The sequence below is a fragment of the Anas platyrhynchos genome, chromosome 5, assembly GCF_047663525.1.
Source record: "Anas platyrhynchos isolate ZD024472 breed Pekin duck chromosome 5, IASCAAS_PekinDuck_T2T, whole genome shotgun sequence".
In the NCBI taxonomy this organism is placed as follows: Eukaryota; Metazoa; Chordata; class Aves; order Anseriformes; family Anatidae; genus Anas; species Anas platyrhynchos.
The window spans coordinates 8,642,037-8,666,015 of NC_092591.1; the positions used below are offsets into that span (position 1 = coordinate 8,642,037).

Sequence of the window (23,979 nt, forward strand, 5' to 3'; positions counted from 1 at the left end):
AGGAGAAATCTCTGCTCGCTTACTCTCCTGGCAGCTCGAGCCACCACTGGAGGAGGAGGAGGACATGATCCCACCACTTGGCCATCTGCTCTGCGTACTGCACATGTCACAGGGGGCTCTACAAGTGCTCCCGCACACCCTTTGGGTTTCTATATGAGCGTGGGCACACGCACCCCTCCACAGCTGTGGGCGCAGGCACCACATGTGCTCCTCCGTGCAGCCACAGGTGCTCCCACCCCATGCACTCCCCCACAGCTGTAGGCAATCCCACCCCGTCAGCTCCTCCACCACGGCACCCCTAACACCGAGCGCTCCTACACGTGGCTGTGGGCACGCAGCATCCCACGGGTGACCCCGCATCGCGCATCCCCCTACATCGTGCTCCCACCCCGATCACCCATTGCACACACCTCCTTGATACCCGTGTGTGCACACTCCCACAGGGCTGGGGGTGCACACACCCCCCTATAACTGCATATACCCCACAAGCGACCCCCCCGTGGGTGCGCACACACGCGCGGAGCCCCCGCTGGCGGCGGGGCAGAGCGCGGCGTTACAGGGCACGGCGCTATAGGGCACGGCGTTATAGGGAGGGGCGGCTGCCCCCCACCGCCCTTTAAGAGCCGCCCGGGGAGCGGCGCTGGCCCCACCCGCCGGCCGCGGGGCCGGGCCCGTCCCCCTCATTAATATGAAGGCGGCGGCCGCGGCGGCGAATGGGTAATGAAGCTGTCACTCCGGCACCTACTTGTTGGGTGTCCGCGGAGCCGAGGCGCACAGAGGGCGAGCGGAGCAGCGGCGGCAGAAGAAGAAGAAGGCGACGAGGAGGAGGAGGAGGAGGCAGCGGAGCGCTCCGGGCGGCCCCGCCGGCAGCCCATGCCCTGCGCCCCCCGGCGCGCTGCGGGCGGCTCCCCCGCCGCCCATGCCGCGAGCGGCCGCCGGTCCGGGTGCGGGTCCGGGGCCGTGGCCGCTGGGCTCGGCGGGCTCCTCTGAGGCGGCCCCGCGGAGCTGCAGGCATGGGGGGCGCCGGCCGCCGGCCCCCGGCCCCTGCTCTCGGCCTGGCGCTGCTCCTCGCCGCCTGCCTGCAGGTATGGGGGTGCTGGGGGGGGGGTGTTTGGGGTCCGCGCCCCCTTCTCGTCGGGGCTGCTCGCAGAGCTGTTGCACCCCTTTTTTTTTTTTTTCTCCATGTTCCCGTCTCCCCCCTCCCTTATTTTTTATTTTATTATTATTTTTTTAATTATTATTATTATTTTTTTTTTCGGCTTTTATTTTTAGGTGTCCCGCTGCACGGGCTATTTCGAGCTGCAGCTTAACTCGGTGCGGAATGTAAACGGAGAGTTGCTCAACGGGGAGTGCTGCGACGGCGAGAAGAGCCCCCAGAACCAGGGCTGCGCCCGGGACGAGTGCGACACTTACGTGAAGGTCTGCCTCAAGGAATACCAGGCCAAGATCACCCCCGTCGGACCCTGCAACTACGGATTCGGATCTACCCCCGTGCTCGGTGGAAATATTTTTTATTTGAACGGCAACAAGTACTCCCATCAAGGCAGGACCCCCGAGACGGGCAGGATCGTTATCCCCTTCCAGTTCGCGTGGCCGGTAGGTCGCCGCCTCTCCCCTCTGTGCTTTAATTATTATTAATTATTTTATTATTATTATTGCTGTGCGGCTCGGGGGCAGCAGGTTGCGGGACGCAACGCGAGGCAGAGAGGGTGGGGAGCGGGCACCGCGCGTCCCGCTTGACGGGATCCCCGAGAAAGCGCGGTGGTGGTGGTGGTGGGGGCAGACAGCACGAAAAAAATTAATTAAAATAATAAGATAATCACGGTAACGATCCCGGCGGGTCGGAGCGCGGGGCTGCCCCCGGCAGGGGGCGCCGGAGGGCGGCGCAGGTGGGGGCGCGGGGCGCGTGCCGCGGCTCGCGAAGGGCGCGCGAGCGGCCGCCCCTCCCGGGGCGCTGCCGGTACTGCGGGCACTGCTCCTGTGGTGCTGTGAGCGCTGCTCCTACTGATACTGTGAGCGCTGCTCCTGCTGCTGGCACTGCTGCTGCTGGTGCTGCTCGTGGAGCCGCGCCCGCCCCCGCGGCTGCCGTTGGAGCGGGGCTGGGAGGGGCGGGAGGCGCCGCCCCGGGGTGTGTGGGGTGTGTGTGTGTGGGGGGGGACACACAGCGGCTGTCCCCTCAGGGATGGGGGCTGGCAGCCGCCGTACGGAGCGCTGGGGAGGGAAGGAGGGGATGGGGAGGGGGAGAGCTGCCCCCATGCTCAGCGCTGAGGGGGGTCCCGGTGCGCTCCCCGCCCGCCATTTCCTCACGGGGCTCAGCCCCCTGCGCCCCCACGCTGTGGGTATGGCATGGGGGGATCCCTCAGGTCCTGGCTGTGTGCCCCACTGCCTCAAGGGTTTTTAGGGACACCCCCTTAGGGCTTGTAGGGCCCCCCCAGGCTCGTAGCTGCCCCCCTGGGCAGCACAGCTGCTGCCCGTAGTCATTCTGAGAGGGCAGGTGGTGGAGTGCTGAGGTGAGGGGATGGATGGCCAGGTGCCCCAGCTGGGCAGGGAGATAAGTTATCACGGTGATATCGGGGTTATCAGGGTGAGTTACGCTGGCCCTGGTACCCACAGATTGCATTGAGCACCTGGTGGCTAATAAACGGGATGGCCCGCAGTGGTCTGTGGAGGTGGGCAGGCTGCAGGAGCTTTGTTATCTTGGAAATTGCTGCTAGGAACTGTCCGGGTGGGGAAAATGCTCGTATGTTTCATTTTGGAAAGGAAACCGCTCCACTACAGACACTTAAAACTTGCTGTGCTACCAGGGACCCTCTGTCCTGATGCTCACGCACCTCACGTTAACCACCCCATGCAGAGGTTGGGGTTTTGCTCGAATTAGGTGGCGAATAAATTTGCACAAACTATTAATTTCTCTGCGCAGATGCTCTGTGTTCTCATTGCCAAGTTGGACTGTTTTCATTGCCTTTGTTTGTCCAGAGGCCTGTTGAAATAAGAAAGGTTGCTGTTAACAGGTATAGTCAATACCATAAAGAAAACAGGGTGTTTGGAACTCTGCTCTTAAGTTATAAGATCAAAGGGAAAATTAAAATTCTTTCTCCTTTGTTGACCGTGTAATATGGGCTTGGTGAAATCATAAACTCCTCTTTTAAGTAGGAGATTTCAGTAACATTAGCACCTCAAACTTTACATGTTATCTGCACGAGGAAGTAGAGGCAGCTGAAGTCACACTTATAATTTGCTGGTTTCTAGCATTGCTACTTGAAACAGGAGGAGAGTTGGATAATCCTTACAGTGCAGGTCCCTAAGCCCAGCCGTCTTTGTTTTTTACTCTGTTGGAATAAGCACATTCCTACCTTGCAGCTGCCGGATATTGTTCTGTGCTCATCGAGTCCTAAGAAAGGCCTGTTTGACCTCCCTCTTGCAGGTAGATTACCACAGTGTCTCTAGCTTACAATACCATGCCTGCCGTTGTTTCTGGTATTATTGCCCCCAGCGTTTTACAGGAGTTGAAGTCTCTGACTGTTGTTCTGCCGTGTCTTTGCAGCTGTTGCAAACCAGCCTGTAATTTATTTAAACAGTGCCACTGCAGTCTAGTGGGTGGCTGGCTGATTTCTGGAAGGTTTACTGAATACTCTCCCTGCCCACCCTTGATTCTAAAAATAAGCTGTGGAGTAGCTGTACTTTTAAAAGCAGTCCGTGTATCGCGCTCTGCAGAGGCACTTAGGGAAAGAAGCCCCTCCTATAGGTTGTAGTTTCTTGAATTGTGGATGTTCAGTCTGATGGGGAATGCAGCATCTTTGTCACAATTGTACATAAGCCATACAGAGTCTGCAAGAAGAGGCTTAACAGTAATGTTAGTTTAACAATTCGCTTTTTAAAAGTAGATGGGGTTTCTGGGTTATATTTCAACTACTGGGGCAATTTCAAAATTATCTCTTTGTACCCAAATGAGACAGCAGTATGGATGTAGTCTTTTCATAGAAGTGTGTTCTTCTCTTATGAAACAAATTAGCTTTGGTGCACAGTAGCCAAAGGACTTAATGTATTTTTTTCTAATACTGAAGAATCCCGCCCCGCTGAAAAGCAGCATTAGTATATGTGAACTTCTTATGAAACTCGCCTGGGTGGTAGCTCCTTCACTTAAGGATGCTCATATAGTAATGTGCAAATCACTTGAGGGATGTTTTCTTGATGTCTGTTTGATAGGACATTGTCCTTAACTAACAGTATCTGTAATGCATTGGCTATCTTAAATAACTGTTTCTTGCCTTTTTTTTTTTTTTCAATTACACGTGGGAAAAATGTAAAGCATTTTACTCTAAAAGACAAGTGGTTCTTCTGTAAAGCTGCACTACCAGAGTTCAGTGGCTTCTCCGGTTTGATACAGAGAAGGTTATCCAGCTTATTCCTATTTCCTGTCTCTTTTTAATATCATTAGTCTGATCTCTGATTTGCAAGAGGAGCTTGGGATATTGCCAAAAAGTTCTTAAAATTGCTACCTTGGGATACATCATCCACAGAAATCTGGCAGTGGGAGAGGTTGAGGAACAGCTAGAACAATACAGCTGTCGTCTTCACCCACCTACCTCACATTTTTTTCTTTGCCTCCTGCTGTAAAACTTGCAGCTTAATGCTCTTTTGAGATTGTTAACAAACAAATGATGCAATTAACGTGTGTGTAATTTTAAAAGAAAGAAGACAGAAGGGTTCAAATAGCTTTGAAGAATAAATTCAGATCGCTTACACAGCTTAGGTTCATTATAAAGCATTTTTTTATGGCAAGAAATTCAGACACCATTTGTTTGGACACCGAACCTTCAAGTGCTTCCTTTTGACCAAATTAGAAACGCCTAACATAGCAGTAGCTATCAGTAACAGGATATTACCAAAATTTAAATTTTGGTTAAATAAATGAGATTAGACAGCTCCTGAAGATGATGTTTTAAAGGTGTAGGCATTGTGTTGGGTGCATTATGTGGAACCATTTTTAATACATCTTTTCAAGATGGCATGAAATGGAGTTGTGTGTGTGTGTGGTTTTTTTTCTCCACCCTGTTCGTTCCCTCAGGGAATTCACAGCTTTTCCTGCACCATAAATACTGGTATGGCATTCATTACTTCAGTTAATTAGTCATATAGAAGAATTGTTCTGACTAGTCGTGGATGTTGAAATCATGTACAACAATATGCATAATTATCTCCCCTCAGCCCCCCTGTTCTTGCTAGTCTGGTGTGACTGACAGTCAGTGCACAAGTACTGTGCTCTGTCTGAACTCCACAGGTGAACTTCAGAGTTCAGGGACTTGGAGATAAGTATCTGAAAAAAAAAAACAACAGCAGTTTTATTTCTTCTTGATGCTCAACAGGTACTTAGTTAGGACCCTTTACCTATCTGAGGAAGGGGTATTGGAGGTTCAGGGGGTCCTCACAACTTGCTCTGGTAACTCTGCCTTCCCTACTGGAATTTAGGCAGTTCATTTGTTGTTTTTGTAAGTGCTGTTATTAAATTTTTCCTACTTAGAGTGTGATTATTAACACTTAACAGTGCTTTAGAAACGTACAGCTAACTTTCAGGTAGTAATACACAAAAGTGTTTAAATTTAATATCCAGTCTGTGTAGATTTCATCCACATGCAGTCCACATGTGAGTCTCATCCAAATGCTTGGAAGTGTTCAGTCTTGAGCTGAAACATAAACTGGAGTACGAACCATTGAATATGTAAAGCTGCTGAAAGGATAACTTGGCTGCAGCAGTAAATGTTGGATTTCTTAGAAAGCAACCGCTCCCCCTCCCCTGCCAAAACCCAAGCAAGAATATTTGACCTTGCAGCTTTTATTGCTTAATGGGTCCAGTGCTCTGTTTGGCATTTTTAGATGGTGTCTACTTGAGTATGATCTTCTGCATCAAGTACTGTCATTCCTAATTTGAAAACTTGTGTATATTTTGGAAGTAGTGAGGCCCTGGGAGGCATTTAGCCTTGAAGCATGTTATCTAGATCCTTGATGCCTGCAGGGAGCTAGGTAGTCTGACTAGGAAATGTGCTTGTATGTTTCTGTTTGGCTGGTAGTGTTACACTTGGTCTACCTTCTGTCTTAACAGAGACATCACTACCTAAGATCAGGATCTCGAGGCTTCGTAATGAAAACATCCTGGATTAGGTTACTCCATGCTCCCTGGTAGGGTAGATGTGCACTCTGTCGCCTTGAATGATGACCCATCGTGACAGATGTGCTCAAATTAGGCAGGTTAAAATTAGACCATTTGCAATTCAGAAAGGTACTTAGATGTAGTTGCACCAAAGAAACGTAACACACTTCATGAAAATGATCAGCATTTCACAAATAAAATATCAAGTGATACTCAGCAGCCTTTGCCTCCAAATAATTGCTCTTTGCTCTGTTGAAACTTTATTTTTTTTAATAAGCACATGCAAGCACAGTCCCAAGCAAGAATTGAGGGCAGGGAATAAGAGTGAGAGCATCACCTTGTGCCAAAATGTAAAATCCATCTGGTATAATGATGTGGGATGCAAATGCATTATAACCCCTCATTAACACAGGAAGTCAGCATGGAAAAATAATGTAGTAGAAAGCTATATGTATTGACGAATTACATGAATTATTAATGTCTCATTTGCCAGTAGCCTAGCTCTTTTCCTAAATGGAAGTCTGTGCTGATAGCACAATTTTTATTTTATTTTTTTATATCAACCCCCCTTTTTTTTCCCTCCCTGAACTTGCTGCTTGGTTACTCACTGCCAGATTGGCTTGTCAATAGGTTCTGGGACTGCTGTAGTAACTGGCGTGGCAAACTGTTCCTTGTGCTAACAGAAGCACCTGCAGTGCTTGCGTGCGTGAAGCCGTTACCTGCCTTGTGTGACCCAGGGACAAATAATGCTGTGGATCAGAAAATGCAGACTTTCTGAATCCATATTTATTTCCTCAGTCTTGAAGCAGGTCAGGGAATCATATGCTTTCAGCTGCTCAGTCCTGTATTTGACTTAAGCTTTTTTGATTGGAAATTACAATGAGGGGATGATTTATTATATAACAATATCCCTTCAGGTTTGGGCTATGCAAATGCAAAGAGTAGCTTGCAGGTTTTGCAGTGCTCTGTCTTAAATTGGGCGGTGTTTTAGAGACTGGCTGTAGCAATGCTGAGTAGTGACAACTCCAGTTGACTTCAATAGCAGCTGCAGGTGTCACCTCTAAAAAAGAATCAGTGCCTTAATGGTGAGCACTTCAGAACCACTCTTTGAAAAAGGGATTTATTATTGGCGTGCTGCGTGTGCCAGCAACTATTTGCAGCTTGCCCAGAATAGAAAGCTTAAAGACTTAAGTTTCATGTAACTATAGAAAATCTGTCTTCTACTTTTAAGCAGAAATGTTCTTTGCACTCTTAATCTTTCATGCATTGATGTTACTGAATCTAGAATTTCTTATGTCTTTGAAATAAATGTGCCCTGGAGGGTGATATTCTGGTAACTGCTTAAGCCTGTATGCCTTAAAGTTCTGGGTTGTTTTTTTTTTTTTTGAATGTCACAGAGATGGCCAGATAGAAAAAAGAACACTTCTATTTATACCCATTGAAAGCTTCCTTAGATAAACACTTGCTTATTTATAAGGAACACTGAGGCTGAATTCAAAACTTGCAGACAAATAACCTTCCCTCCCAGACTCTGAGAGCTGTGCTTAGACACCTCTTGTCAGCTCTCTGATCTTCATTCCAGAAGGTGCTCCGGCCGGCCTCTGGGTGAAACGCTGCTCTCCCAAGCACACGGCTGGTGTGGGCATTACAGCTTCCACTGAAAATGGAATAGGTGTTAAAGGAGTCAGGATTACCTCTTGCTAGAGGATGTGAGGTGGAGAAGAGGGTGAGGTAGAAATGGTGTGTGTTTCATTCACCACAACATGATGGGGGCTTTGTACCTCTGGCTTTGGGCTGTTTGAAGATGTTCCAACTCCTGTTTTCTAAAAAAAAAAAAAAAAAAAAAAAAAAAAGACAAAAAAAAGACTATATGAAAGGTCTGCTATAGACATGAGTATTTGTAGCTTTAATCTTCAGTGATCTGGTTTGTCTTTAACATAAGTGGCTGGGGGTGAAACTGCAGTTGGTGTGTTTATATCGGACTTGTGATATTTGGCCTATTTGAGCTGCGGTCCCATCGTATCGTAGGCTTTCTGAGAGATCCAGTGAAGTTCAAGGAAATCTGTTGGCTTAGGTGTCGAGAAGCCTTGTGGTGTAAAACCTAACTTCTGGGTCTGATGCTACTGCCTGTATTCCCTGCACGAGTCCAGCTCAATTTGAGTTAATGCTGCTAGAGTTCAGTGGCTGCCAGCACAGCGGCAGTGAAAAATTAAGCTTCTGTCAAACCGTAAATGATGTGAAACACCTACATTTTCTGGATGTAAAAAAATGCCAAAAATGGTTTAGTGCATTTTTAATCTGTTAGTTATTAATGACTTGCCTCAAAGTCTTTCTTGAATGGGAGGGATTGTGTTAAAGACAGATGTAAGGTGGATGAGTTGTCTCACTTGGTGGTGTCCCTGAAGGCTGGTGGCTCTCTGGCCCCTCTTTTTGAGCAACACCACAGTCACTGCGTAGGTGAGATGAATGCAACTCACCCTTTCTGTGTAGTCTGACTCCTTCACTTGTTTTTCCTCTATGTGTTGGTTTGTGCGAGTGTGGGCTCTGAAATACATGCAATGAACATACTGTAGAAACTATTAAGTTCATAAAGCAGCTATAATCACATCATGCACTTAGTCATCTGCAGAAGCTTTAGATTACTCTGTGCCCAGAAGCTTCCCTCCCTTCTCTTCTGAAAACAAGGCTGATGTTTTGTCAACTCTGTGTGGGTCCTGTTTGCGTTGCTTGCTGTGGTTCGGGGCTGCTTGGCCTACTGAAGAGGCTGAGAAGGACAGGGAGGGCTCTCCTGCTAGCATGTCGATTTTCTGTCCTGTGGGCCACTCTGCTTCCAGCTGCTAGTAATCCTCTGAGCTGGAAGAAGCTTGTGAAAAGTGCTTTGCAAGGAGAGGAGCTAGCCCAACGAGTGAGGAATAAGGGTATACTGACACTGCTTCTGGCCTCTTCATGTTTATCCAGATACTCAAAGGTGGTTGCTGTGGCTCCTGGCAGTAACTCTGCCATTCTCTTCCTCTGCAGCACTCTGATACGCCTTTGTTGGGCTTCTTGCCAGAAAGCTGCTCCGGCTCTGGGTCAGTAGGTATCTAAACTTGGTCAGCCTTTGGCTGGAGGTGATCATCAGCAGTGCTGTCATGTTGGTGGCTCTTGTACGGTGTGTTTTGCTGTCATACGAGTGGCGGGTTGGCGTGTAATCTGAGCACTCCATCACCCTCCCTTGCTGTCCCCAAGGCTGGGGAGAACCTGTGTGGATGACTAGGTCCATTTGTGCTAGTTGTGTTGGGCACCTGCTGAACTTCCACCAGTATGGTGCACCGGAGCCACTGCCTTCCTCTGCTGTACATCCAGGGAGAGATGAAGGAGCACATGTGGCCGTAGGGTTTACAGTGTCTCCCTGGTGCATCACCTTGGGCCAGGGAGGAGTGGCTCTTACTGGATCAGTCATGGATGCTTGGTGCCTTTGCTTACTATCTAAGGAAAAACTGTATGTAAAACTTTACAAGTAATCTTGAATGGAAACTATAGTATGTGCATAGTATATAAGGAAGAGCAATGAAGCTGGGCTAGGACTGAATGGTTAAGTTACTCTTATTTTCCTAGTTACTCAGATTCCTTTGGCTCTGGTAGCTAGAGTTCTGTTCAGTGATGTTTGGAGAAATCCTTTGTGTGCAGCACAATAGATGCATTTCTGCATCTCTGAAGACTTAAATACCACCTCTCTCTGAGAGATAAATGCTCACTATTTACCTGAAATGGGTCTACAGCTGCTTTAGATATTAAACTCTTCTCTTGTAATTATGTTCGGGGAATGGTTTATCATTATAAAACACTGCTTGGTAGTTGAGCTATAGGTTGTGCTCATTTACTAAACTATCTCCAAGGTGATTTTTGAGAATTGTAGTTAGCTATTACTGTGTATAGAGAAGATGAAAATCGATGATGTATTTTATCGATTGCTGTTTTGGAAACTGACTAAGTTAAAAAGCATATTTTAAATGAAGATTTCCTGGTAACTCTCAGCTGAAAAACAGCGTGGATTTTATCTGTAGTTGAAATCACTGTGTGCTCCTCAGCAGTAGTTAAAATGCTATATTAGATGGAAGGGGCATGGCATTTGAAGGCTAAATGACAATCTTAGTCTTACTTGATTAGAGCTTGCGGAGGTTGCTAAGGAACAGCCTAATAGTCCTTGAGTAACCAATTATATGCCCCTTGGACAGATGCACAGGTGCTCGTTCTCTGAAGTTTTTTTAAATCTGAGATAAGACTGGAGTATTAGTACATAAACTGCAATCTGTTTACATCCTGCTTCAGGCTTGAAAGTCCTGATTGTATATATCTTGTTCCCAGCAGGATGTCTTCTGATGTTTTTTGTTCAGTACATTATTATTTGATTATTACTACACTTAAATGCTTCTTGCAATGCTGCTTCTACTTCCAGATGGTCCACTAGTTCTCTAGTCTACTGTGTGCTTTCTAGTACTCTGAACATACCAGCTTAAGTAAAGAAGCATCTCAAGTTAAAATTGGATAAACTTAACACTTCTAGGCTTTCGATGAGTAGGCAGTATTAATATTGATGCAGTATCCTACAATTAGTAGAAAATGCTAGCTTTAAGTACTCCTAAAGCAGTACATGCAAATTGTAATGAAATACTGGATGAGCTGGCTGTTAACTTAAAACACAAAGTGTAATCATTTTGGTCTTTTTTTCTGAGTATGTGTAATTCTGTTTATAATTCTGCAAAGTTGAAGTGTCTTATCTTAAAACAGCCTACATTTTAAAAGTTAAAAGTCCTAGCTGCTAGCTGGAGAACTTAAATTCTAATTACAGAGCTTGTTGATGCTTGGAAGGCTTGACTGGCATGTGCTTTAGGCAGGCAGTAAGTTAAATACATAAGAAGCTTAATTATTGATGTATTCTAATAAAGACTGAAGTAGAAGTTAACAGTGTGCAATTTTGGGTACCATTTGCTGTTCTTTCCAATGGCTAAAGACAATTTGAGTAGTACTGTTTTGGTAACCTGTGCTACTGCTTTAGAGATTTCAGTGGCAGTTCCTTGCTATTGCACCTTGCACAAAGACTTTTTTGTTGTGGTTTTGATAGTTCTAATTTTTTATGTTTAAAAACAATGTGATTTTCCTTATCATATGTCATGGAGTTTACTGTAACTGGCTGCATGCAATCAGCCAAGTCTAGAAGTCAGACCATGTTCACTTGGACTGCTAAGACCAAGCATAGCCATCTACAAGCCTCTGCTAATGACTCTTGTTCTACGCAACAAGAAGTGGATAGCATCTCTTCTGTTTATAAGTTGTTGTTTAAACCATATATTTACATATAGGCCCAAATTGTTGTAGTGTTGTATTTAAGACCTTTGAACTGAATATTGTTTCCCTGGTTGATCCACAGAGACCAGCGATTTCTCTTATTCGTAAGTGGGGAAGCGAAAGTAGAGAAACCAATGTCCAGACTTGCATGCTGATTGTTGGCTTTCAGTGACTTAGTGCTCCTCAGGTGTGTTCTGATGTCACCACAGCTTAATGGCAAACTTCAGGGTTGTGTAGCTTTTAGTTACTTCACATCTCCTCTTGCTTTCTAAGATAAAAGGTAAAATGGTTGCTCAAATGTAGCTGGTGGCAGCTCTTAAGAGGTAATTCCCAGAACTCAAATACCTCTTTTTCCTAAGTGCTGTGTACTTAGGAAAAAGTACACAGGACTTACATAGCTGTGGACTGTTGGAATATTACTGTCACCAGGCTTTAGGAGAAGAACATGATGGTGAATATCAGTAGCTGTTCATATCTGCTCCCAGATCGCTGCAACTGGAAGGTAAATAAAATAAGCTTTAACTGGCAGGAGGCTCTCTGACTTGTGGCAGTCTGCTATCAGCGATAGTTTGTATGTCCCCAAGACCTTGGGATGGACTTTCAAGATGTGGTAGTCTGCAAAACTTTAGCTTGCCAAGGGATTTGGACAGAATGGCAGAGGAACTGGTGACAAGTGAAACTGCTAAAGAAACTGAGAATTACTCATTTGTATGCATTCTTGAGTTAGGAATCCTAGTTTGGACTAGCAAAATAAACTTAATATTATACTTAAATAGTTCTTTAAATTTTGATTGTCTTTATATTGCTTCTTTTTTTCTGTGGATACTCATCCTTATGAAGAAAGCTGGAACATTGCTACCCCAGAGAAGTAATTAGGGGTCAACAATGAAATGAATTTGAGGATTTGCTGAGATGATCTCCCTTTCATAGCTTCCAGATCTGTGTTGGTGAGGGGAGAAGGAAAAAAATGGGGAAGCACTCTTAACTGACAAGTGCCTGCTTTCACGAGTTCCATGTGCTCAAAGCTTTCCTTCAAAAGGACTGCCAATTTGTATTTTTGTGATCTGTAATAACATAAAGCTATATCAGATCTACTCCACTATACCTTAACTTGAAAAATATGATAAGATATTGGAGTTCTGGTGCTATTTTGTTAAAGTGGGGTTGATGGACTTCAGGATACTGTATATTCAAATAGGTACCTTGAATTGTAGACTTACTATACTGTTGTGTGCTCTATTTGCTGCTGTAAGCAGATGGCTTTTAATAGTAACTAAATACAGCATAGTGGTTGGTGCCGAGAGTGTGATTAAGATTTACTGTAGCTACAAAATAGTGTTCAGAAGATTCAGTGCTGCTACTGGAATGTGAACCAAGCGTTTGTTTCAGGAACATGTTTATAAACTAGACACTAGTGTTCCTGTGCATGCGTAACTACATGTGCCTGTCTGTGTGAAGAATCCCTGTTTAATCCTTCCTTCAAATCCTGTGTGTTGATCTCTGAAAGAATTTGTGCCCTCTTTTGTAGTGGGAACTTTTACTTGTCTGGTCAGACTACTTTCATACGGAGAACAGTGGGATATGGATAGAGCTTTGGTTATGTATGCAGTGTCCTGGTGCAAATAATTGAGAAGGATGTAAGGCAAGGTGAGCAGCTACGTATGGTGTTGAAATCAAGGTGTTCCATGTTCTCAGCCAGCCTTCTTAGCGTGCGTAGAAATTCAAATTTGAGCTGGTGTTCAGTTTGGGGCTGAAATGAAGGACAGCACAAGCATTTTATGCCATCTGCCAGAATTCCTGAAACTGTCAGTGAGGAACTCTACAATCAGATGGAAGTTCAAAGTGACCTGATGTATTGCTATGTCAGCTACACAATAAAACCTGGATGTTTCTTCCTTTCAATGAAGAGGCCTATGGCTAGATCTGAACTCAGAGCAAATACTGTTGGAGGACAATCATGCATCTTGTCTGGAGTTACATGAATGCTTGGTCAGTCACTTGTTGCCATCACTGGGGGCCAGCTAAGCCTTTGTCCGTGTGTCTTTCAAATGTGGCTGGTACTGCACAGCTAGCTCTAGAATTAATAGGATTTGGTTGAGTAAGATTGGTAAGAGTTGAAGAGAACTTAAAAAAAAAAAAAAAAAAAAATGTGCCCTAATCTCTGTGCTCCCTTAGGAACGGAGCAGAGGTTGAGCATGGGCCTCTCCTCTTCCTAGGGCAAGACATCCTGTCTCATTAGCTTGAATTGGTTTTGTGGGCACTTGCCTTTTCATAAATGAAGAAGACTGCAGTGCTACCAGCAGCTAATGTTATTTAAAAGGGTTAAGATTAAAATACTCTTTATTCCTAGGAACTTTGCATAGATAGAACTTGGGGGCATATCTATCTTTCCTGTATTTGCCTACCTTCTTAGTATGTGTATTTGCAATACAAAAGAGTGCATGCAGGTGTTCTGTGTTTAGAACAATAATTAAAGTATGTTATTACATAGTTAGTTTAATTCCCTCTTGACTTCAAGTTGAAATTGTAATGATGTATGGCTTGAAGTGCCCAGAGGACACTAATATCCATGCCACATGGAGTGCAGAGGGGAGGGGAAGAGCAGTATTAATTACTAGTTCATCTCTTGAATTCTAAATATTAGCATAAAACAAGGCTTGCACCAGCCATTAATGGGTCTTCATAGTTGATGCATACACTTCAAAAGAGACAATCTAGGTACGTTTTCATTAATGCAACAAGAAAGTGTACATATAATGGGGCTTAATTTATCTTGGACTTCTTCCAGAACTTTAAGGAAGGAGTAGGTCATGGATACTTGGTTAATATCAAGTTTGCCACCTTCAAAGGTGGTAGCAAGGCTGAAAGCCTCAACTTAAATCTAATAAAATGCTGTTAAGAGGATACCTGACTGCAGTGTGTTGTGTTTGTGCACGTCTCTTTCTAAAAGGCTTTTTTCTCCATTCTCTAATTTCATCAATACTTCCTTCTGTTCTTTGCTATTGGATTAACTCAGTGAATTTCTGGAAACTCCCGGTGCTGGCTTTGGCTGTGGTACAGAGGGCTATATCTTAATAGCTGTGACGTTTGAAAGTATTTAAAAAATAGTTTTTACATAAAAGGCAAATGTATATTGGAACATAGTCCTGTGACCCTCTTTCTAAAACAGTGTTTTCTGCCAAGTCAAAGACTTATTTTTTTGTCCACTAAATTCAGGTACTAGTGGAGAAACATTTGCTGTAAAATGTTCTCTTTGGTGTATAATTTCTGATTTAATCTGTTTCTAATCTCAATTAAAAATAAACACCTTGTGTTCTCCTTAAGTAGGATGGAAGGGAAGGCTGTGGCTTGAGGTTCTAGCAGGTTTGCTGGGTCGATTCCCAGTGGAGTACGTTTCATTTTCCTTGTGTTTTTTTCCTGCTCTAGAAGCATCACAAAGACATGAAATCTGGGGAGTTTACACTGGGCTCTCTTGTTTGAGAGGCAGGTGCCAATGCAAATGGTGCACTTATTGGTTGACTTTTAATCAGATTCCCCAAGGGTTAAGTGTGTTAAGTAAATTAACTGGCAGAGTGGCAGTAGTAAGGGTGGCTGATGCCTCTACTGAGCCCTGGTATGCGGTTACTGGTTGCGTTAGCTCCTTTGTGCCCTGTGCTCATCATTGTTTCAATAGATCATCAGAGTTAAAGCTAAACAACAGTGGGATGGTTTTAATACTACATTGTTTTGAGGAGAATTTTACTTTGTACATGTGCTTCTTGGTAGTGTAGATTGTGCTTCCACAGCTGCTATTCACAAGCAAAGCTTTGCAGTGCTATGGCATCTGCAGAAGGGATGACAATTGGGAGAAACTGTCTCTTTTAGAGACCTGTTTTTTCCCATCTCTGAAGCTTTTTGTTGGACATGAGTCCACTGTCCAGTGGGTCTTAGGATCACCTCCTTGGAGGTGATAATAGATGACAGCAAAAAATCTGTTAAGCTTTTGTTGCAAATTGGAAAGCATGTGGTGGGGTGGGCTTCCTTCATGTGGAAGATAAGCAGTTTTACTGAGCTGTTGAATGGTGTTGAGTTCTGGAAGTCTCTGGAGACTTTCTGTGGGTACTGATCAAAATATTGTTGTTCAGGGTATTTTTTGACTACTGGGCAGTGTGCAAAGGTTTAAATCAAATTGTGAAATAACATCTCTACAGGTAAGGCTCTGACAAGCCTGGGATGCCCTAATTCCTGCTTCCCCACCCTCTGTTCTGCTTGACTTATGTGTTTCCTCAGGTCACTAAAGATTTTCTTATTTTTGGCTCAAGTTATGGCTCTAAAGTCCCAGCCTTGGACTGAGCTTACAGTGACTGATGCTGCTGGGGCAGGTGCAGAGGGCCTTGCAGATGCATCGGAGGGAACCACCTCAAGTTAGGGAAACTTCTGCAGCAGGTCTCTGACTTTTTCTCCTTTCCAGCTTTAAAGTTCTAATTCTTTTCTCTAGTTTAGCTGGTATTTCTAGACTGTCACAGGTGCTTTTGCCTTCACAGCTCTCTTGCCAGTCCCATGAACTTAATCTTCACCCTTTCTTCTGTGCCCCTACCTCAAATACAGGTGATGATTTTGAAGGCAGTGTTATTGCTTAGAGTGGTTGTTGAGAGACTGGTAGACCCAGCTTGTAATGGGGTAGGTGGCACTTGCTGCTTCAGTCACTGTGGAGTTAGTGACTAGAAATGGCACAAGCCTTTGCCTGTGTTACATGGAAACCAGGAGGGAATTGTTTCTGACCGGGGCAAATACAATACTTGAAGTTTGAAGATTGATTGCCTAATTATCGAAGGTATGCTTCTGCATGAAGGTCTTTGTGTTTCTCACTGTGGCCTTCCCCCAGAAATATACTGGGTCTTCCATAGTTAAAACAGGGTTTTTATCCTATATGTTGACAGTTTTATGTCAAAAACTGCTATGAAGTCAGTAAGCTTAGTATTTCACTTGACACTTGTCAATTGTCAGCTAGTTAATAAGTGCTTGTTTCGTTTGTGCATTTCTTTTACCTTGTGTTGGATGATAGTATGTTCTGCTTTGTACCACCCAGGCTGCACTTAATTGTTCTTAAAAGACTATCTAGATTACTTTTTTCCCCAGGAAAAGTTTTCCAGATATTACTATTTCCCTATTAGTAGCTGTAGCTCAGCTCATTTTTTTCTGAGTAGCATTTCGGTGTATGTTGCAACATGTTATACAGCTTGTTATGGATGTGCCGTGTACATGGTTTGACTTCTGGAATAGTCCTAATTTGATGTGGCATTTCAGTATTGCAGAAAGGAGAATCTTGATTAGATTTTTTAATTACTACCTCTCAGATGTTATAGCTTTCAAAGAGGAGTTTTGAGGTGTAATTGTAAATCTAATTCAGGACTGTTTTCTGTTTTTTTCCTGTAATTTTTTTCCTCAACTGTTCCTTGGTCATGATTTTGATTACCTTAGGGTAGACACTGATGACTTAGGCAGGCCTGCACAATTTTACATTGTAAATGCTTCTTTAATAGTCTCTTGCTTTAATGTCAGCCATCAGAAAAAGTGGAATACTTGTTTTGGAACAACACCTCTACTGGTTGAAACTAGATTTCAGGGAATGTAAGCAAATACTTATGGAAGATAAGGACAGTGCAAAGATATATAAAATTTCTTTTAAATTCTACTAAGCCTTTTTTTCCCAAACGGGAATTGTTGACTAGTTGTGACTGGTCTCTCTGAAGTGCTTGTGGCAGTTTCTCCTTGGACCCACAAAGCTTATACCTGCTTCATCCCTAGGCAACCTATGTAACATTGCCAGGCTTTGCATGAAGTGCCATCTTGTCTCACTTCTTTGTTTCTGATCATGGCTTATGTTAGCTTAATTGGACCTGCGGTTCTTGTTGTCTTGTCATTGACAAGAAAATGGACAGTCTATTGCTAACCAAATCCTGGGCCTTCTGTAGCAGAAACCTACAGAGCTACATACTTCAGTCCTCTTTTCTTCCAGGCCGAGCAGTTCTGACTAACAGTCATTGCTTGCATGGGAGTTACTGATCATTCACCTAAGATTAAATTGTTTGTTTTTTTTTTCTATGCTTTCTCTATGTTACTCTTGATGCATTTAGTTTTATAAACAAATACAAAGGCTTATATACAGGAGGTGTCTAGAGGTGACACAGGCAGAAGGCACTTGCAGTGAGATAGAAGTGTTTCAGCAAAACCTATCAGTGGGATTGGATTGGCATTAAAAATTAATGTGCATTTTTTCTGGAAAACCTTGGCAATAGCAAGGTATTGCAGGACCATTTGTGCTTGAGTCGTTAAGTATTCGCTGATTTATTTTTGCTTAATTCTGAAACTATAAGGGAAATAAATGGTTTGGAAGCTAATCATGTGGCATTTGTTCAAATTTAAGTGACTGCAAATGACTTCTTAGATTTCAGAGGTGGAACTTAATCTCTGCTGTACTCCAGGAGACTTGTATATGATGGATTCAGGGAATGAAGGATGGACTAGGTTGGGCATGAATAACAGATAGCAACTCCTGTCCATGCTTTTTATAGCTTCTATTCTGCAAGACTAGCGTTACTGCTACGCACGCAATGGTGAAAGGCACTGGTTTAGAATAGGAACGGGCTCTTCTAGAACCTCTGCAGTGTCCTGTGAAGGTAAGAGTAGTAGCTAGCAGCTTTTCTTCATACAAATCTTTGCAGGACTACTGGCTGGACAGATCTCCTGCAGCTTTTCTAAATAAGAAGCTAGTGACTTGCTTCTGGCACTGTGAAAACAAGGTGCATGCTTCCTTCCAACTTAGTGGAGTAGAAGGATGCTCTGTCTGCAGCAGTTCTCTGGTGGAGTATGCTATGGAAGTTCAGGGTTTAAGTTCAGTACTAAGGTGATGGGAATAAATACTGTGTCTGAGACTTGTCACAAAGTTAAATCAGATGAGATGTGCTTTGAGTTTCTGCCAAAGGTACTAAGTTACCAGAAACTTGTAGGTTTTTCCAGTAGTTTTTCTGCACAGATGAACAATTTGCTGTCCTGTGATATATCAAGACTGCCTCTGAGGTTGTGTTCTGCCACTGCAGCAGGATCAAACCTTCAAACCATCAAACCTTCACTTGAAGATATTCCTATAGATGTATCATCTGGTTACATATGTCATGATCTGCTAGTTTGATATACTTGGGAGAGAAGCATGCTATTCTCCTGTTTCACAAAGCCCTGCGTGCTGCCAAATAGATGTTATAATATCCCTTTGAGTTCCTCCTTGAAGTTGTTTATATCTTTGCATTCATATAGATGCATGCAGCTGGTTGGTGGTAGGATTCTTCCACCCAGTTGCTGGGTAATTTTCTTCAGCTGAAGGTGGTGAGTCCCTACCTGGGTGTTAAGTATTAACTCTGAGACCATTTCTAACTTACTCACCTGTTGTTTTTATTTGTGCTCCTTTTCCAATGAAATGTCTTAATAGTCTAGACATCTTGATTTCTCCCTGCCACCCCCATATGCACACACACGTGTACACACCCCTCCAGTTTTGACTTTGCTTGGTTTGGGGGAGGAGAGGAATGAGGTGTTCAAGCACATGTAGGTGGAGATGTCAGGCTGTTAACCATGGCAGAAAATACACCCCCTCTCACCCTTCCCCACCTCCCCACATTTTGCAGACTTCCTAAAGACTGTGAGGTGGGGCAACCCATAAACTGCTCCCCTCAAAGAGCAGTCAGGCTCCAAAGCTTGTAAACATCATCCTGCTTTTGTGACTTGGCCAAGAGGAGTATAACTTCAGTAATTGCTCTCAAATAGGAGGCTTAAAGTTGCTCAACTGCTTTCTGTTCTGTGCTGCCCGTGTTTGCAGTACTCCAGCCCAGCCTTCCGCGCAACGCTCCTGACAAAATGGGATTGTTTGGCCCTGGTTTCCAAAGGGAAGGCTTTTGTTTAGGACTCACCATGCCAATGGTACTTCTCAAATGAAAAATGAGGGCTTATAGGAGGGGTGCTTTTATAATTTTACATGCTGGAATAGCCTTTGCTTGCAGCAGACAAGTTCTTGCATGCAAGCAGGGCTGAAATTTCCTTGAAGTTTTGAAAAGCAGCCCCCTTCTACCTTCCCTCTCCCTCCCCTCAGAAACACAACCTGGGTGAGTGAGGAACACCTGCTCCTTCTGTAGAGGTCTTCATAATGTCAAGATCAACCTGCATTCTTGTTCAGTCTGTCTGCCCTTAAATCTGTGGCAGAGATATCAGCCTTGGACCTTCACTGAAGCGTTCTTCACTTCTTCCTTCCTCTGCAGCTCTGGCTTGTGCATGAGGAAGTTGTAAAGACTTGCAGAGCTCCTGGGGAAGGAAATGGAACATGTGTGCCTTTAAGTCAGCTTTTTCCAGGCAAGCAGGCTGCTTGGAGGAGGGGGGCAGGCTCTTGAAAGAGCAGGGAGAAAAAGAAGAAGAAAAAAAAATCACTGGACCTGTCTTTGCCTTGCTTTTCTAGGAGTTATGAAAAAAATCTGAGAGTTGGCTGTGCTGATTGACGTTAGGGACTTGGTTGCAAGAGATATGGGTGATGACTTAACTAATGGTCTAACTTTTTTAACTTCTGGAGTGAGTAGAGATATGAGGCTGTTGCTTGATCTATTTTTGCATTAAATCTGTTGTTTGTTCTCAAGTGAGGCTTGAACGGGAAAGACCCTGACTGGTGATGAGATCCTGTGTTCACAGTGTAGTACTCAGCAGAATGGGATGGTAGTGTGGGCCCTGGGTTTGTTTAGGAGCTGTGCTTTTTTCTAATCTGTAGCATCTTTTTTCTAATTCTGGCTTCTTCTGGGGTTCTTGCCTATCTGTAGAAACTCCAGTCAACATGCACCTATTAGAAAATTTCAGGTGAAATTAAGGAATCTTTCTTAGAATAAATATTTTAATACACAACAGCTTCTTGTAAAAATCAATGCAGAAAATGTCAAATACTCATTTTCAGCTCAACCGTAACATTTTCTAAGCCTTTTGTGAGTTTTGGGGAGGTTTTGAATTGTAGAATATAAGTTCTGTACCTGACTGAAAGTGCAGTCAGGAGGTTGGTCATCCTACCTGGGATTAAAAATCTGACAAGGCTGTTTTTCCAAAAACACCTTTTGAGTGTTGATTTACAGAAGTCAAGGTAATAGTAATAGTTCATGAAAAGACACTGCCAAACCAATATTACAGGTCTTGTCCCCCCCTCCCAGAGAGGAGGTCGTTGGGATAGTAACGGGAGTGTTTTGTTTAGTGTAAGCAGTGGAATAATGCTTTGAAGTTGTTTTTTGTCAACACTGGTCCTAGGAAAAACACAACTGAAGCAGCATTGCCAAGATGGTTAAACAGGCTTAAGTTGTATCTTTCCCAACAGGTTAGCATATCTGTTCAGGTATCTCCTGTGAAATGGTTCTTCTGCTAAGCTGTGATTTTCTGCAGAACTGTGCTGATGTTCTTCTCTGAACAGTAGCCTTTAGCATGTTGTGGTTTTTGGTAAGCACAAATGCTGTATTGCCTTTAATTAAAGGAGGTGAACTGTTTTCAGTGCAGTATGTGCTCTCCCCTCGCCTTCCCCACCCCCCTCCAATCTGTGCCATGGCCACTTCTAAAGTATTAGCAAAATATTTAGAAGATACTAGTTGAAATGAACAAATACTACTTAATAAAGTTTTTTCACATGTAAGAACGGACTGGAACGTGTATGTCCTGTTAGTGAGGTGTTAGTCATAAGCTTCAAGTCTGAGAAGCATTCAAGTCACAAAATAAGCTGGTGTGGTGGTATATGTGTGTATATAATATACCCATGAAATGCTATAAAATACTCATGAGTTTGGGGCATTCTTAGGATGCTCACTAGAAAACAAGGTTTTTGATAAATTTGTGAAGGAACTCAAACACTTGTATAATTAGGTAAGTTTTCCACACAGTCTTTAACTTTTAAGCTAGCATGTTCCTAATGATATTCTGAAGAGCTTGATGATGTCAGGTATTTAGATTAAGTATGGGTAGACCTTACACTCTGGAGAAGAGCTAATTAATGCAAATTCTTTAACTGTTTTCTTAAAGCACAATTTGAAAGGAAAGTTGGCTTGTACTACAGGAAAGGTGTTTGCATCTTGTGCTGACTGACCATCCCCTAGGTAGAGATATGCCTAATGCAATGGTAGAGCTCTTATAAACTGAGTATGTCTATATAAGCTGAAAGTATTATTTGGCACTTATATCCATTAGCCTTAATCAGCCTGTAGCTCTTAGTGTGGCAGTCAGGTAGGGTTACAGCATGGATGAGTACGTGGGTATTAGTTTTCAGTAATGGTTTTGATAGTTGAGCTGTAATTGGAAAGCTCTCAGTGCAGCATATAATGAACGTAATAACATGGATGCATCTTTATGCTTTCGGTGCTTTTAAAACAAAGTGGAAAATTTGAAAGAATTAAAGCAGATCTAATGAGGGACTTGATGCTTTAGTGGGGGAGAGGAGGTTTTTTGAACTGGAAAGTTAGGGATCTGTTTCCTGTGTTGAGGGGCCATAAACTGGAATACGACCACTCATCACCCTATGGCAGAGGAGTTCCTTAAAGCTACTGCCTAGCAGGATGTGAGGAAGGCATCACAAGTTGGGTTGGTCTATTAGAGGGAGAGCAGCCCTTTAATCAGCTTCTTTTCTGGATCTGTTCTTATGTCTGTCAGGCCCTTCTGGAAGTGTGTAAGTGTGAGCATCACAGAAAGCAGGAAGCTGCACAAGTGAGCTGTCGGAGCTGACATGGGTTTTTCAAGTAAATGAGCATTCGTCTATCAGTTCCATTTACTGTGACTTGAATAACATCTCTAGCTTGTAGTCACGCTTGTAAGACCTCCTAAAGCATTGCACTCCATGTGTTTGTCCATGTGTAAATGGCCACCTGCCGCCATTTTGAGCTTTTGAGGCCGGAGGTAGATGTGAGGAAAGCAGGGATATGGGGTGCCAGTAAGCAAAAGGGTTTAATGTTCTGAGTCTCTATTGCATGTGCTCCCTTTAGGCTTTTTGTAGATAGCTGTATACCTCTTGATTGCCCTTAGTTAGGAGGGGGAAAAGCAAACGATGGAATTTGGCCTGTTGGACCTGTGGCTTGAAGGGTGCTGTCCATGTCCTGCCAGGCAGCAGCACAGGCTCTGGGGTCTGGTTGTGTGGCCAGAAACCCCATTCTTCTGCATGTTAGAAGAAGGGTTGTGGGTTAGTCATAACTCTTTGTAATGTAGTATGTTTCTATAAGGTGTTGCAGGAATGCTTTCAGCTCTAGAGTGTATGCTAGCTTGTTTGGTCAGATTTGCCACTGGAGCTATAGGGCTCCTTATTTTAAGCATCTTACAATCAGCAGGATGCCCATTGATTCACACCTTCCAGCGCATGCATGTTGAAACAGTGTGCTGCGTGCAGCTCCCTTTCCCACAAAAACTTCCTAGCATCCTAGGTAGAGATCCAGATCTGCTTTCAAGTGGAACAATGGGAAGGCAGAGCTGACCAAGACTATAGTGTGTTACTGCCTTAGCCTGTGTGGGCAGTTAGATGCAATGGCTAATTTGCAGTAGGAAAGACCAGCCCTTAGATAAAATGAGTAAGTGGACATCTGGAAGCACTTGAGCACTGTTTTGTACTTCTGATAGAAATCAGTGGAGCACAAGAAAAATGAGGGATAGGTTACAAAATCTGTTGTTAAAAGCAGGGGAGGTGGGTAAGGAACTTGGTATCATGCAGCCACTTGCAGAATTCTGCCTAGGTTATACTTATTTCATCCCCAAAATAAGCAGACTTAGAACTGCCAAAAAACATCAGGGCCACTGCTGTACAGTAGTTACTTTCTGATATTACTCACTTTACATTTATTTCTCAGGTAACAGTTTACAAGGGTGCCAAGTAGTATTTTCAGACTACAGTAGGATCCTGTCTTGCTTCCCTGAATATTCAGGTGGGGTTAGATTCAGGTGGGGAGTTGGAGAAAATGCTGCACTACTGTTTGTTTTCCCTAATAAATAATAATAGGGAATTGTGCATATTGTCATCCCTCAAAACTAGTGGCTTCTTGTCAATTGATCTTTATCCTTTGAGCCAGAACTGCCTTTGGAAGAGGACAAGAATGCCTCTGTCCAGTGTAGTCACTGCTGATCTTCCTTGAGTGTAATATAACTATTTAACACTGAAGTTTTATTTTCCTTGCATTCCAATCACGGTAAATCATTTTTTCCTAATGCCTGAAGCTGAAAGTTCAGAAGAAACTTATTTCCAAAGGCATAGTTTGTGGTTTACATGTATATGTTAATGCAACTAAGTGATAGAATAGGCACCCTATTAAGGACTTCACTGAGTAGACTGGTCCTTCGCTGTAGGCATGAGGGATGTCTAGCAAAGAGCCCTAATAATGCTGCTGCATGGTGTTTTTTTTTGGTTGTAAAATAGGGAGATTTCAGTGTTATAATCAACCTTCCTTGGTGGGAAGTGTGGGTGTGCTAAGCACTTAATGAACTAT

At 43.7% G+C, this 23,979-nt stretch overlaps 1 protein-coding gene across 3 annotated transcripts in view; it reads left to right on the forward strand.

Moving 5' to 3' along the window:
- Positions 1-669: 669 nt before the first annotated feature.
- JAG2 (jagged canonical Notch ligand 2) overlaps positions 670-23,979 on the forward strand; it is a 68,143-nt gene continuing 44,833 nt past the window's right edge. For 2 of the 3 annotated variants that reach the window (XM_038179858.2, XM_038179859.2), the window contains exons 1-2: positions 670-1,085; positions 1,273-1,596. In XM_038179858.2, the coding sequence (XP_038035786.2) occupies positions 714-1,085; positions 1,273-1,596 (696 nt within the window). In that variant the 5' untranslated portion in view covers positions 670-713. The remainder of the gene's footprint in view (positions 1,086-1,272; positions 1,597-23,979) is intronic. The other variant, XM_072038219.1, reaches the window with a different exon arrangement.